The sequence below is a fragment of the Salvelinus alpinus genome, chromosome 3 (genome assembly GCF_045679555.1).
Source record: "Salvelinus alpinus chromosome 3, SLU_Salpinus.1, whole genome shotgun sequence".
In the NCBI taxonomy this organism is placed as follows: Eukaryota; Metazoa; Chordata; class Actinopteri; order Salmoniformes; family Salmonidae; genus Salvelinus; species Salvelinus alpinus.
In genome coordinates, this window is record NC_092088.1 from 15,247,044 (window position 1) to 15,262,982 (window position 15,939).

Sequence of the window (15,939 nt, forward strand, 5' to 3'; positions counted from 1 at the left end):
CTCCCCTCTCTGACCCTGCCCCTCCCTCCTCTCTCTGACCCTGCCCCCCACCCACCTCTCTCTGACCCTGCCCCTCCCTCCCCTCTCTGACCCTGCCCCTCCCTCCTCTCTCTGACCCTGCCCCCCACCCACCTCTCTCTGACCCTGCCCCCCCATCCTCTCTCCGAGTCCACAGGACAGTTTATAGCAGTGAGAGACGGGAGACTGGTCCTTTAAAATAATTGCTCTTTACTGGTCCTTTACTATCTGCTTGCTATATTCTGGTTGAACACAGAGAGGCTGTGGTGAGTGGCTATTACTGTACAGCATGGGCCTCTGCCCTCATGACAGTCTCTCCGTCTCACTCTGTGCGTGTGTGTGTGTAATTTTCTGTGTGTGTGTGTGTTTGTGTAAGTGTGTGTATCAGAGCATGTCCTCTTGTATGTGTGTATACGTGTATATGTCTATATGTCAGTGGAGGCCGCTGAGGGGAGGACGGCTCAAAAATGTGTCTGGAATGGAGTCAATGGAATGGAGTCAATGGAATGGTATCAACCACATGGAAAACACGTCTTTGATGTTTTTCATACCATTCCATTTATTCCATTCCAACCATTATTATGAGCCGTCCTCCCCTCAGCAGCCTCTACTGCTGTATATATTAGTTAGTTCCTCCTCTCCTCACACGTAGTATTCCTTGTCTTTGTTGTTCTTGTTCTTGGAGATCTTGGCGATGCCCAGCGGCTTGTCCTTGGTGCTGCCGTTAGGCTGGGTGGCAGAGTTACTGATGTAGTTGCGGCTCTCGTCCACGTGGTACGAGCCCTCGTCGCGGTTGCGGTACTTGTACATGGCGTAGAGCAGGATGAGGATGCAGAGGGCGGCGGCCGCCACGATGCCCACCACCATGCCCGTGGTGCTGCTGGACTCCCTCACCACCTCCGACGTCCCCGGGAACGGCTTGACCTCCGGGAGAGGGGGGTGGGCTGCTGGAGGGAGGAGGAGGGGAGGGAGAGGGGGAGATAGAGAGAGTATTTTATTCCATGCTGGCTGCCAGCATCTTTCTGTTTAATCTGGCATTGTTTTTGTTTCCATTTTGGCTTCCTTGATACTGTAAAGCGTCTTTCGGTTCGCGATATAAAAATGATACGTATGCGGCAGGTAGCCTCGTGGTTAGAGGCAGGTAGCCTCGTGGTTAGAGGCAGGTAGCCTCGTGGTTAGAGGCAGGTAGCCTCGTGGTTAGAGGCAGGTAGCCTCGTGGTTAGAGGCAGGTAGCCTCGTGGTTAGAGCGTTGGGCCAGTAACCGAAAGGTTGCTAGATTGAATCCCCGAGCTGACAAGGTACAAATCTGTCGTTCTGTTCCTGAACAAGGCAGTTAACCCACTGTTCCTAGGCCGTCTTTGTAAATATGAATTTGTTCTTAACTGACTTGCCTAGTTAAATAAAGGAAAAATAAAAAAGTATTATTATTATTGGGAAAATAACATAGGACAGTGCTCTATATTTTCACTGCAGAATCTAATGCAGCACATCTGTGATCGCAGGGTAAACCTTCTGCTTCACACTACACCTTCTAAAATGTTTTTCAATCTAGTCTAGCCAGACTGTTAGTGTGTGAGGTTAGTAGTATAGAAGTAGTACTATAGCAGTAGTAGTATAGCAGTAGTACTATAGCAGTAGTAGTATAGTAGTAGTACTATAGCAGTAGTAGTATAGTAGTAGTACTATAGCAGTAGTAGTATAGTAGTAGTAGTATAGCAGTAGTAGTATAGCAGTAGTAGTATGGTAGTAGTAGTATAGCAGTAGTACTATAGTAGTAGTAGTATAGGAGTAGTACCATAACAGTAGTAGTATAGTAGTAGTAGTATAGCAGTAGTAGTATAGTAGTAGTAGTATAGCAGTAGTACTATAGTAGTAGTAGTATAGTAGTAGTAGTATAGCAGTAGTAGTACTATAGTAGTAGTAGTATAGCAGTAGTAGTATATCAGTAGTAGTATAGTAGTAGTAGTATAGCAGTAGTACTATAGCAGTAGTAGTATAGCAGTAGTACTATAGCAGTAGTAGTATAGCAGTAGTAGTATAGTAGTAGTAGTATAGCAGTAGTACTATAGCAGTAGTAGTATAGCAGTAGTAGTATAGCAGTAATAGTATAGCAGTAGTACTATAGTAGTAGTAGTATAGTGGTAGTAGTATAGCAGTAGTAGTATAGTAGTAGCAGTATAGCAGTAGTAGTATAGTAGTAGTACTATAGCAGTAGTACTATATCAGTAGTAGTATAGCAGTAGTACTATAGTAGTAGTAGTATAGCAGTAATAGTATAGCAGCAGCACTATAGCAGTAGTACTATAGTAGTAGTAGTATAGCAGTAGTACTATAGCAGTAGTACTATAGCAGTAGTAGTATAGCAGTAGTACTATGGTAGTAGTACTATAGTAGTAGTAGTATAGCAGTAGTACTATAGTAGTAGTGGTATAGCAGTAGTATAGCAGTAGTAGTATAGTGGTAGTAGTATAGCAGTGGTAGTATAGTAGTAGTAGTATAGCAGTAGTAGTATAGCAGTAGTAGTACTATAGTAGTAGTACTATTGCAGTAGTAGTATAGTAGTAGTAGTATAGCAGTAGTACTATAGCAGTAGTAGTATAGCAGTAGTACTATAGCAGTAGTACTATAGCAGTAGTAGTATAGCAGTAGTAGTATAGCAGTAGTACTATAGCAGTAGTAGTATAGCAGTAGTACTATGGTGGTAGTACTATAGTAGTAGTAGTATAGTAGTAGTGGTATAGCAGTAGTACTATAGCAGTAGTAGTATAGCAGTAGTAGTATAGTGGTAGTACTATAGCAGTAGTAGTATAGTAGTAGTAGTATAGTAGTCGTACTATAGCAGTAGTACTATAGCAGTAGTATAGTAGTAGTAGTATAGCAGTAGTACTATAGCAGTAGTAGTATAGCAGTAGTACTATAGCAGTAGTAGTATAATGTACTCTATATGGTATGTATTACCAGAGCTGGGGTCACATGGGTCAATGTCCTCGTCATCACTGGGACACTCAGCTGATGCCACCAGCAGGTCGTCTGTCGACTGGAGAGAGACATTAGATCATAAAACACACACTATTGTTTTTTAGTCACATTTATTCATCCCTGGAGCCTTTCACGTGAATGATATCTACATGTCATCTATTTTCAGAGAGCTCCTCTCATTCTAGAAACAGAACACAATAAACGCTGAAGTCAAACACATTTAGATTTTCTGGATGCATGAACATGACCTCCTCGCACGCACGCGCACGCACACACTGCCCCGAGTCCTGGCAAACTGCCAAATTGTGAAAAGAGAGGCGGGAGAGAGAGCGAGTGAGAAGACAGAGTTGTTAGTTACCAGCTGTGATCTAATCAGAAGGGAGGAATACACTCATCCTTCTCTCTCCTCCCCTTCCTCCCTTTTCCCCTTCCTCCTCTTCCCTTTCTTCTCCCTCATTCCCTCTCTTTCTCGCCCTCTCTCCTTTCTCCTCCCCTCTCTCCTTTCTTCTCCGACCTCTCTCCTTTCTCCTCCCTCTCTCCTCTCCTTTCTCCCCCTCTCTCCTTTCTCCTCCCCCTCTCTTTCTCCCCCACTCTCCTTTCCTTTCTTCTCCCTTCTTTCCTTTCTCCCCCCTCTCTTTCTCCCCCATTCTCCTTACTCCTCCCCTCTCTCCTTTCTCCTCTCCTTTCTCCTACCCTCTTTCCTTTCCTTTCTCCCTCTCTCTCCTTTCTTCCTCCCCTCTCGGGCCTGCTCCGGCCCGAGCTTCATGAATTTGTGCCCGTGCTGGGCAATCGGAGAGTGCGGAGGAAGGCAAATATCGATGTTATCAGGACCTTATCAAGACGTCTGAATTCCTAGTCTATTTCCAGTGATCTGGCTGGTACATATATAGTATAAAATATAATACAGTAGCTAACCAACAGTATACAGTACAGTGTGTAACAATGTAGTAACTATGAACACTTCATGTCTCTGCCCAGATCTCCATGTCCTATCAGCAACACAAGGGAGGACGATGCTCCTTTGACCAACCCCCCCCCCCCCCCCCTTCTCTGGCAGCGCCCTCTCTCCTCTCCCTCCCGTTGCCATGGCAACTCCAAGTTCAAGCCGTTAAAATGAAGGGAAATAAAAAGGGAGTGTTTCGCTAAGAGACATGAAACACTGACACTCACCACTAGACAGAGAGAGGGAGAAGAGAGATGAGAGAGGGAAAGAGATGGAGGGAGCAATGGAGTGATGGAGGAAGGGAGAGAAAAATAAAGAGCTATGTTGGGAGAGAGATGAGGGAGAAAGGACAGTCATAAGAAAAGAAGGAAGGAGACAAAGTGGTACAGCTTATGTTAACATCATGCTAATCATATTCATGAGCTAGACTCAAACATCGACTTTACAGCTGAGAAATGTGCGTGTGTGTGTGTGTGTGTGTGTGTGTGTGTGTGTGTGTGTGTGTTAAAGCCACACAGAGTCAGTGATGAATTAAAATGGAAGTGTGATGCATTGCAGTAGTCATAACTAACCTCGGTATGGAGACAGGAGAGAACAGCAGAACCAGATAAATAGAACAGGTCTAGAACCCAACATAGAAGAGGACTAGAATCCATAAAAACCTCACCAAAAAATGGCTGAAAAATATTTTGCTTAATACGCATCCCAAGATAACAGAAATGCAGCACTATACAAGTCTAGTACAAAAGCAGTATACAAGCTAACATCAAATGAAGCACTACATCAGCCAGGTACTTCTTGCAACGACGTGATAGATTTCACTTTTGCTAATTAGCAAATCAAAAATATCTGTAAGCAGATGTAATGTAATGTAATGATTGTAATGATCGAAAGACTCTAATCTGTTACTCTAATCTTCCATCTCCCTGCACCCTAGAGGCTGCTGCCCTATGTACATAGTCATGGCCACTTTAATAATGAAACACTGGCCACTTTAGTAATGTTTACAATCTGTTTTACTCATTTCATATGTATATACTGTATTCTAGTCAAGGCCATCCTATTGAACTATTTTTGTACATATAATATTCTTCAGATTTACTTCATATTCTATCCATATTCTGTCCGTAATGTATATACATCCAATCACACAGTTTGAACACATCTACTCATTCAAGGGTTTTTCTTACTTTTTTACTATTTTCTACATTGTAGAATAATAGTGAACACATCAAAACTTTGAAATAACACATGGAATCATGTAGTAACCAAAAAAGTGTTAAACAAATAAAAATATATTTTATATTTGAGATTCTTCAAAGTAGCCACCCTTTGCCTTGATGACAGCTTTGCACACTCTTGGCATTCTCTCAACCAGGTTCACCTGAAATGCTTTTCCAACAGTCTTGAAGGAGTTCCCACATTTGCTGAGCACTTGCTGGCTGCTTTTCATTCAATCTGCGGTCCAACTCATCCCAAACCATCTCAATTGGGTTGAGGTCGGGTGATTGTGGAGGCCAGGTCATCTGATGCAGCACTCCATCACTCTCCTTCTTGGTTAAATAGCCCTTACATAGCCTGAAGGTGTGTTTTGTGTCATTGTCCTGTTGAAAAACAAATGATAGTCCCACTAAGCTCAAACCAGATGGGATGGTGTATTGCTGCAGAATGCTGTGGTAGCCATGCTGGTTAAGTGTGCCTTGAATTCTAAATAAATCACCGACAGTGTCACCAGCAAAGCACCCCCACACCATCACACCTCCTCCTCCATGCTTCACGGTGGGAACCACACATGGGGAGATCATCTGTTCACCTACTCTGCGTCTCACAAAGACACAGTGGTTGGAACCAAAAATCTCAAATTTGGACTCAGAACAAAGGACAGATTTCCACCGGTCTAACGTCCATTGCTCGTGATTCGTGGCCCAAGCAAGTATTTTCTTCTTATTGGTGTCCTTTAGTAGTGGTTTCTTTGCAGCAGTTCAACCATGAAGGCCTGATTCACACAGTCTCCTCTGAACAGTTGATGTTGAGATGTGTCTGTTACTAGAACTTTGTGAAGCATTTATTTGGGCAGCAACCTGAGGTGCAGTTAACTCTAATGAATTTATCCTCTACAGCAGAGGTGACTCTGGGTCTTCCTTTCCTGTGGCGGTCCTCATGAGAGCCAGTTTCATCGTAGCACTTGATGGTTTTTGCGACTGCATTGAAATTTCCAGGATTGACTGACCTTCATGTCTTAAAGTAATGATGGACTGTCGTTTCTCTTTGCTTTTTTGAGCTGTTCTTACCATAATATGGACTTGGTCTTTAACCAAATAGTGCTATCTTCTGTATACCACCCCTACCTTGTCACAACACAACTGATTGGCTCAAACGCATTAAGAAGGAAAGACATTCCACAAATTAACTTTTAACAAGGCACACCTGTTAATTGAAATGCATTCCAGGTGACTACCTCATGAAGCTGGTTGACAGAATGCCAAGCGTGTGCAAGGCTGTCATCAAGGCAAAGGGTGGCTACTTTGAAGAATCTCAAAAATAAAATATATTTTCATTTGTTTAACACTTTTGGTTACTACATGATTCCATATGTGTTATTTTATAGTTTTTATTCTACAATGTAGAAAATATAAAAAATATAGAAAACGCTGGAATGAGTAGGTTTACTTTTTAAATGTGCATTGTTGTGTATTGTTAGATATTACTGCACTATTGGAGCTAGGAACAAAGCATTTTGCTACACCCGCATTAACGTGCTAAATATGTGTATGCGACCAATAAAATGTGATTTGATTTGATCAAACTGGTATAACTAAAGACAGCCTTTCATTACCATTAGAATCCAAGTTGATTCAACATTTTCCATCTAATCAAAAGGGAACTGTTTCCTCAGCTGACCTCTACTCACATGCCAATCAAACTACAGACCTGTCAATCAAACTTCAGCCGCCCTTTAAGTTGTCAATTAAAAGTGAGCCAATTAAAAGTCTGTTCCACACTTGCACTCCTGAACAATGCATGCCAACCTCTTCCTATAGCCTCATCTCCTCTTTATCGCTGTCTCTCCGCCTCTCCGTCTCTCCTCTACAGCCTTATCTCTCCCTCTCTTTGTCTGGCAGTGATGCATGCTGCCTTCCAGCACAGATGGACAATGAAAGGGAGAGAGAGAGAGACAGATAAAGAAAGGGAGAGAAAGAGAAAAGAAAAGGGAACGATAGAGATGAACTGAAGGAGGAAGATGTGATCATGCTGAAGGAGTAAAATCAGTACCTGATCAGCTGAACAATGCCAGCGAGCGTCCATGCCTGCCTGACTGCCTAGCTCACACATCACATCACACACACACACGGTTTACACACACTGCTCTGCCACTGTCTTCAGAAACACACACACATCTGTTAGCAGCAGCTCTGTCAGCGTGGAGAAACGAGGAGAGAATAGGAGATGTACTGATACACTAACTACCTATCACTGCTGACAGAGAGAGAGAGAGAGAGAGAGAGAGAGAGAGAGAGAGAGAGAGAGAGAGAGAGAGAGAGAGAGAGAGAGAGAGAGAGAGAGAGAGAGAGAGGGGATAGAGAGAGCAAGAGGAGACAGAGAGAGAGAGGGGGGGGGTCTGAGGTTGCTATAGTTGGTTCTACCCATAAAACACACGGACGCACACACTCACACACACATGCACGAATGCTATACATACACACACACACATACACACACACACACACACACACAAATACACATGCACACACACACAAAAACACACGCATGCACGCGCCAACACACACACACAAAAACATCAAAACTAAATTGAGCAGAGTGAGACAGAGTTGACACTCTAAAGCATTATTAATAATTCAGACTCATAGGAGGGAATCTCACTAAACTCAGGAAGAAACACACACACACACACTGCACCATATCAAGCATACATATGACCTAATTCATATCTTTGTATACCACCGACTGCGCACGCACACACACACACCGTATACCATATCAAGCATACATATGACCTAATTCCTATCTTAGGATACCACCGACTGCGCACACACACACACACACACACACACACACACACACACACACACACACACACACACACACACACACACACACACACACACACACACACACACGTGTTGCTGAGGGTGTTGCTCAGAGTGACTACCAGAGAGTGGTGAGGGGATCAATAAACCCATCAACTTTGGGACACACTGGTGACTTGAATGATGCAATTCATGTTCCACTTTTAAATAATAAAATGAGCATGAAATTCTAATGCACAAATCCCCCCAGATGTAAACCTCAGTAACAGTTAAACATTTCATTTGGGAGGTATTTCATCTGTTACATGTGTCAAGTCTCCAAATCCGACATAAACAAATGCATGTGACATATAATTAGGAACACCTCTCCGTTCTTTTGTAGGTAAGGGGATAGCACTTCGCTTTGAAGCCTGCAGCCTTGCTGGCTTGGCCAAAGTGGCTGAGGGTCTAATTAGCCACCACACCCTGGATCATTTTCACTGCCCCCCCATTTGGACACTTGTGCATATGGCGGAGGTGCACGTGAAAGCGCCAATGGAGGGCCGAAGGGCGAGGGGAAGGGAGTGATTTGGGATTCAGCCTGTGTCTCACTCAGTCACTTAAACCCTCCATCCATCCATCCATCCATCCATCCATCCATCCATCCATCCATCCATCCATCCATCCAATACATCTAGATCCATTATTGATGCCTGAGGCTCACAGCTCTGTATTCCATTATTTATGTCTGAGACAGCTGGCAGCCTATACCCAGAGGAGCTATACACTATGGAGCACAACAGAAAGAGAGAGGGTTCACTATCTCCATGGCAACTCACATCATTGGATAAAAAAAATTCATGACCCAGAATTCCTCTCCACACAGAGAGCCTGTTCATCATCATAACCTCCTGACTGGTCATAGCAGACAAGCGGTGGTCATAGCACGTCATAACTTTCATAGCAGGTCATAGCAGGTTAACACAGCTCATTGCAGCACACATTTGAGTCCAAATCAATTTCTGACTCATAGTTACCTCTGCTGCAGAGGATAAGTTCATTAGAGTTACCAGCCTCAGAAATTGCAGCCCAAATAAATTCTTCACAGAGTTCAAGTAACCGAAACATCTCAACATCAACAGTTCAGAGGAGACCGCGTGAATCAGGCCTTCATGGTAAATAGCTGCAAAGAAACCACTACTAGAGGACACCAATAAGAAGATGAGACTTGCTTGGGCCAAGAAACACGAGCAATCGACATTAGACCGGTGGAAATCTGTCCTTTGGTCTGATGAGTCCAAATTGGGTATTTTTGGTTCCAACCGCTGTGTCTTTGTGAGACGCAGAGTAGATGATCTCCGCATGTGTGGTTCCCACCGTGAAGCATAGAGAAGGAGGTGTGATGGTGTGGAGGTGCTTTGCTGGTGACACTGTCAGTGATTTATTTAGACTTCAAGGCACACTTAACCAGCATGGCTACCACAGCATTCTGAAGCAATACAACATCCCATCTGGTTTGGGCTTAGTGGGACTATTATTTGTTTTTCAACAGGACAATAACCCAATACACCTCCAGGCTATGTAAGGGCTATTTGACCAAGAAGGAGAGTGATGGATTGCTGCATCAGATGACCTGGTCTCCACAATCACCCAACCTCAACCCAATTGAGATGGTTTGGGATGAGTTGGACCGCAGATTGAAGTAAAAGCAGCCAACAAGTGCTCAGAAAATGTGGGAACTCCTTCAAGACTGTTGGAAAAGCATTCCAGGTGAAGCTAGTTGAGAGAATGCCAAGAGTGTGCAAAGCTGTCATCAATGCAAAGAAGAATCTAAAATCTAAAATCTATTTAGATTTCTTTAACACTTTTTTGGGTTATTACATGATTCCATATGTGTTTTTTCATAGTTTTGATGTCGTCACTATTATTCTACAATGTAGAAAATAGAAAGAATTAAGAAAAACCCTTGAATGAGTAGGTGTGTCCAAACTTGTGACTGGTACTCTATGTAAATGAGATATTTCTGTATTTCATTTTCAATACATTTCCAAAAAGATGTTTTCACTTTGTCATTATGGGTTATTGTGTGTAGATGGGTGAGACTGTCATTATGGGTTATTGTGTGTAGACGGGTGAGACTGTCATTATGGGTTATTGTGTGTAGACGGGTGAGACTGTCATTATGGGTTATTGTGTGTAGACGGGTGAGACTGTCATTATGGGTTATTGTGTGTAGACGGGTGAGACTGTCATTATGGGTTATTGTGTGTAGACGGGTGAGACTGTCATTATGGGTTATTGTGTGTAGACGGGTGAGACTGTCATTATGGGTTATTGTGTGTAGACGGGTGAGACTGTCATTATGGGTTATTGTGTGTAGACGGGTGAGACTGTCATTATGGGTTATTGTGTGTAGACGGGTGAGACTGTCATTATGGGTTATTGTGTGTAGACGGGTGAGACTGTCATTATGGGTTATTGTGTGTAGACGGGTGAGACTGTCATTATGGGTTATTGTGTGTAGACGGGTGAGACTGTCATTATGGGTTATTGTGTGTAGACGGGTGAGACTGTCATTATGGGTTATTGTGTGTAGACGGGTGAGACTGTCATTATGGGTTATTGTGTGTAGACGGGTGAGACTGTCATTATGGGTTATTGTGTGTAGACGGGTGAGACTGTCATTATGGGTTATTGTGTGTAGACGGGTGAGACTGTCATTATGGGTTATTGTGTGTAGACGGGTGAGACTGTCATTATGGGTTATTGTGTGTAGACGGGTGAGACTGTCATTATGGGTTATTGTGTGTAGACGGGTGAGACTGTCATTATGGGTTATTGTGTGTAGACGGGTGAGACTGTCATTATGGGTTATTGTGTGTAGACGGGTGAGACTGTCATTATGGGTTATTGTGTGTAGACGGGTGAGACTGTCATTATGGGTTATTGTGTGTAGACGGGTGAGACTGTCATTATGGGTTATTGTGTGTAGACGGGTGAGACTGTCATTATGGGTTATTGTGTGTAGACGGGTGAGACTGTCATTATGGGTTATTGTGTGTAGACGGGTGAGACTGTCATTATGGGTTATTGTGTGTAGACGGGTGAGACTGTCATTATGGGTTATTGTGTGTAGACGGGTGAGACTGTCATTATGGGTTATTGTGTGTAGACGGGTGAGACTGTCATTATGGGTTATTGTGTGTAGACGGGTGAGACTGTCATTATGGGTTATTGTGTGTAGACGGGTGAGACTGTCATTATGGGTTATTGTGTGTAGACGGGTGAGACTGTCATTATGGGTTATTGTGTGTAGACGGGTGAGACTGTCATTATGGGTTATTGTGTGTAGACGGGTGAGACTGTCATTATGGGTTATTGTGTGTAGACGGGTGAGACTGTCATTATGGGTTATTGTGTGTAGACGGGTGAGACTGTCATTATGGGTTATTGTGTGTAGACGGGTGAGACTGTCATTATGGGTTATTGTGTGTAGACGGGTGAGACTGTCATTATGGGTTATTGTGTGTAGACGGGTGAGACTGTCATTATGGGTTATTGTGTGTAGACGGGTGAGACTGTCATTATGGGTTATTGTGTGTAGACGGGTGAGACTGTCATTATGGGTTATTGTGTGTAGACGGGTGAGACTGTCATTATGGGTTATTGTGTGTAGACGGGTGAGACTGTCATTATGGGTTATTGTGTGTAGACGGGTGAGACTGTCATTATGGGTTATTGTGTGTAGACGGGTGAGACTGTCATTATGGGTTATTGTGTGTAGACGGGTGAGACTGTCATTATGGGTTATTGTGTGTAGACGGGTGAGACTGTCATTATGGGTTATTGTGTGTAGACGGGTGAGACTGTCATTATGGGTTATTGTGTGTAGACGGGTGAGACTGTCATTATGGGTTATTGTGTGTAGACGGGTGAGACTGTCATTATGGGTTATTGTGTGTAGACGGGTGAGACTGTCATTATGGGTTATTGTGTGTAGACGGGTGAGACTGTCATTATGGGTTATTGTGTGTAGACGGGTGAGACTGTCATTATGGGTTATTGTGTGTAGACGGGTGAGACTGTCATTATGGGTTATTGTGTGTAGACGGGTGAGACTGTCATTATGGGTTATTGTGTGTAGACGGGTGAGACTGTCATTATGGGTTATTGTGTGTAGACGGGTGAGACTGTCATTATGGGTTATTGTGTGTAGACGGGTGAGACTGTCATTATGGGTTATTGTGTGTAGACGGGTGAGACTGTCATTATGGGTTATTGTGTGTAGACGGGTGAGACTGTCATTATGGGTTATTGTGTGTAGACGGGTGAGACTGTCATTATGGGTTATTGTGTGTAGACGGGTGAGACTGTCATTATGGGTTATTGTGTGTAGACGGGTGAGACTGTCATTATGGGTTATTGTGTGTAGACGGGTGAGACTGTCATTATGGGTTATTGTGTGTAGACGGGTGAGACTGTCATTATGGGTTATTGTGTGTAGACGGGTGAGACTGTCATTATGGGTTATTGTGTGTAGACGGGTGAGACTGTCATTATGGGTTATTGTGTGTAGACGGGTGAGACTGTCATTATGGGTTATTGTGTGTAGACGGGTGAGACTGTCATTATGGGTTATTGTGTGTAGACGGGTGAGACTGTCATTATGGGTTATTGTGTGTAGACGGGTGAGACTGTCATTATGGGTTATTGTGTGTAGACGGGTGAGACTGTCATTATGGGTTATTGTGTGTAGACGGGTGAGACTGTCATTATGGGTTATTGTGTGTAGACGGGTGAGACTGTCATTATGGGTTATTGTGTGTAGACGGGTGAGACTGTCATTATGGGTTATTGTGTGTAGACGGGTGAGACTGTCATTATGGGTTATTGTGTGTAGACGGGTGAGACTGTCATTATGGGTTATTGTGTGTAGACGGGTGAGACTGTCATTATGGGTTATTGTGTGTAGACGGGTGAGACTGTCATTATGGGTTATTGTGTGTAGACGGGTGAGACTGTCATTATGGGTTATTGTGTGTAGACGGGTGAGACTGTCATTATGGGTTATTGTGTGTAGACGGGTGAGACTGTCATTATGGGTTATTGTGTGTAGACGGGTGAGACTGTCATTATGGGTTATTGTGTGTAGACGGGTGAGACTGTCATTATGGGTTATTGTGTGTAGACGGGTGAGACTGTCATTATGGGTTATTGTGTGTAGACGGGTGAGACTGTCATTATGGGTTATTGTGTGTAGACGGGTGAGACTGTCATTATGGGTTATTGTGTGTAGACGGGTGAGACTGTCATTATGGGTTATTGTGTGTAGACGGGTGAGACTGTCATTATGGGTTATTGTGTGTAGACGGGTGAGACTGTCATTATGGGTTATTGTGTGTAGACGGGTGAGACTGTCATTATGGGTTATTGTGTGTAGACGGGTGAGACTGTCATTATGGGTTATTGTGTGTAGACGGGTGAGACTGTCATTATGGGTTATTGTGTGTAGACGGGTGAGACTGTCATTATGGGTTATTGTGTGTAGACGGGTGAGACTGTCATTATGGGTTATTGTGTGTAGACGGGTGAGACTGTCATTATGGGTTATTGTGTGTAGACGGGTGAGACTGTCATTATGGGTTATTGTGTGTAGACGGGTGAGACTGTCATTATGGGTTATTGTGTGTAGACGGGTGAGACTGTCATTATGGGTTATTGTGTGTAGACGGGTGAGACTGTCATTATGGGTTATTGTGTGTAGATGGGTGAGACTGTCATTATGGGTTATTGTGTGTAGATGGGTGAGACTGTCATTATGGGTTATTGTGTGTAGATGGGTGAGACTGTCATTATGGGTTATTGTGTGTAGATGGGTGAGACTGTCATTATGGGTTATTGTGTGTAGATGGGTGAGCTTGAAAAACAATTGAATCCATTTTGAATTCAGGCTGTAACGCAACAAAATGTAACACGAAAATAAGTCAAGGGGTATGAATACTTTCTGAAGGCACTGTATATGGTATCTATGTGGGGCTCCCGAGTGGCGCAGTGGTCTTAGGCACTGCAGCTTAGTGCTAGAGGCGTCACTACAGACCCTGGTTAGATTCCAGGCTGTATCACAACTGGCCGTGATTGGGAGTCCCATAGAGCGGTGAACAATTGGCCTAGCGTCGTTAGGGTTTGGCTAAGGTAGGCCATTGTAAATAAGAATTTGTTCCGAACTGACTTGCCTTGTTAAATAAAGGTGAAATAATAGTTTTTTAAAAATCTATATGTGTGAGGTTACGAATAGCTAAGTTAGCCTGTTTATGCCTTAGATAGCGTCATAGTTAGTTTCCTACCTGCTGCGTACTTCCTCCTCCTTGCTTCTTATTTGTGACGGTTGTCGTGGTGATGTCGCCGGCATTGGCGGCGGGATCTAATCGGTTGCCCCCGGCGGCAGCGCTGGATTGGGGCGTGATGGAGGAGGAGGGCATGTCCCCAACCAATCGTGTGCTGCCCTCCAGGCGGATGTGGGCGTGTCCCTCGGCGGCCATGTTGAGTATCTTCAGTCCGTTGTAGTAGAGACCGGCCATCTGACCCTGGAACTGACCTGCTTCCTTTCCTCTTCCCACCGTCACCGTCGTCTGGCTGTTGAAGATGGTCAGCTGGCGGCCTGGACACACACGCATACATAGGCGTCGTCGTGTGATGATAATACACACGTTAAGCATGGTGTTAGGGTGTTATAAGCATGGTGTTAGGGTGTTGTAAGCATGGTGTTAATGTGTTATAAGCATGGTGTTAGGGTGTTATAAGCATGGTGTTAGGGTGTTATAAGCATGGTGTTAGGGTGTTATAAGCATGGTGTTAGGGTGTTATAAGCATGGTGTTAATGTGTTGTAAGCATGGTGTTAGGGTGTTGTAAGCATGGTGTTAGGGTGTTATAAGCATGGTGTTAGGGTGTTGTAAGCATGGTGTTAGGGTGTTGTAAGCATGGTGTTAATGTGTTATAAGCATGGTGTTAGGGTGTTATAAGCATGGTGTTAGGGTGTTATAAGCATGGTGTTAGGGTGTTATAAGCATGGTGTTAATGTGTTGTAAGCATGGTGTTAGGGTGTTGTAAGCATGGTGTTAGGGTGTTATAAGCATGGTGTTAGGGTGTTGTAAGCATGGTGTTAGGGTGTTATAAGCATGGTGTTAGGGTGTTATAAGCATGGTGTTAGGGTGTTATAAGCATGGTGTTAGGGTGTTATAAGCATGGTGTTAGGGTGTTATAAGCATGGTGTTAGGGGGTTGTAAGCATGGTGTTAGGGTGTTATAAGCATGGTGTTAGGGGGTTGTAAGCATGGTGTTAATGTGTTATAAGCATGGTGTTAATGTGTTATAAGCATGGTGTTAATGTGTTATAAGCATGGTGTTAATGTGTTATACGCATGGTGTTAGGGTGTTGTAAGCATGGTGTTAGGGTGTTGTAAGCATGGTGTTAATGTGTTGTAAGCATGGTGTTAGGGTGTTGTAAGCATGGTGTTAGGGTGTTGTAAGCATGGTGTTAATGTGTTATAAGCATGGTGTTAATGTGTTATAAGCATGGTGTTAATGTGTTATAAGCATGGTGTTAATGTGTTATAAGCATGGTGTTAATGTGTTGTAAGCATGGTGTTAATGTGTTGTAAGCATGGTGTTAATGTGTTGTAAGCATGGTGTTAATGTGTTGTAAGCATGGTGTTAGGGTGTTGTAAGCATGGTGTTAATGTGTTGTAAGCATGGTGTTAGGGTGTTGTAAGCATGGTGTTAGGGTGTTGTAAGCATGGTGTTAATGTGTTATAAGCATGGTGTTAATGTGTTATAAGCATGGTGTTAATGTGTTATACGCATGGTGTTAGGGTGTTGTAAGCATGGTGTTAATGTGTTGTAAGCATGGTGTTAGGGTGTTGTAAGCATGGTGTTAGGGTGTTGTAAGCATGGTGTTAATGTGTTATAAGCATG

General features: G+C 43.5%; 1 protein-coding gene across 16 annotated transcripts in view; it reads right to left on the minus strand.

Annotated features, from left to right (window-relative positions):
* Positions 1–208: 208 nt before the first annotated feature.
* Positions 209–15,939, minus strand: part of LOC139570093 (neurexin-1a) — a 131,512-nt gene continuing 115,781 nt past the window's right edge. For 13 of the 16 annotated variants that reach the window (XM_071391608.1, XM_071391610.1, XM_071391618.1 and 10 more), the window contains 3 exons: positions 14,313–14,626; positions 2,977–3,055; positions 209–965 (listed from right to left, as the gene is read on the minus strand). In XM_071391608.1, coding sequence (XP_071247709.1) covers positions 661–965; positions 2,977–3,055; positions 14,313–14,626 — 698 coding nt within the window. In that variant the 3' untranslated portion in view covers positions 209–660. The remainder of the gene's footprint in view (positions 966–2,976; positions 3,056–14,312; positions 14,627–15,939) is intronic. The other 3 variants (XM_071391624.1, XM_071391616.1, XM_071391611.1) reach the window with 1 other exon arrangement.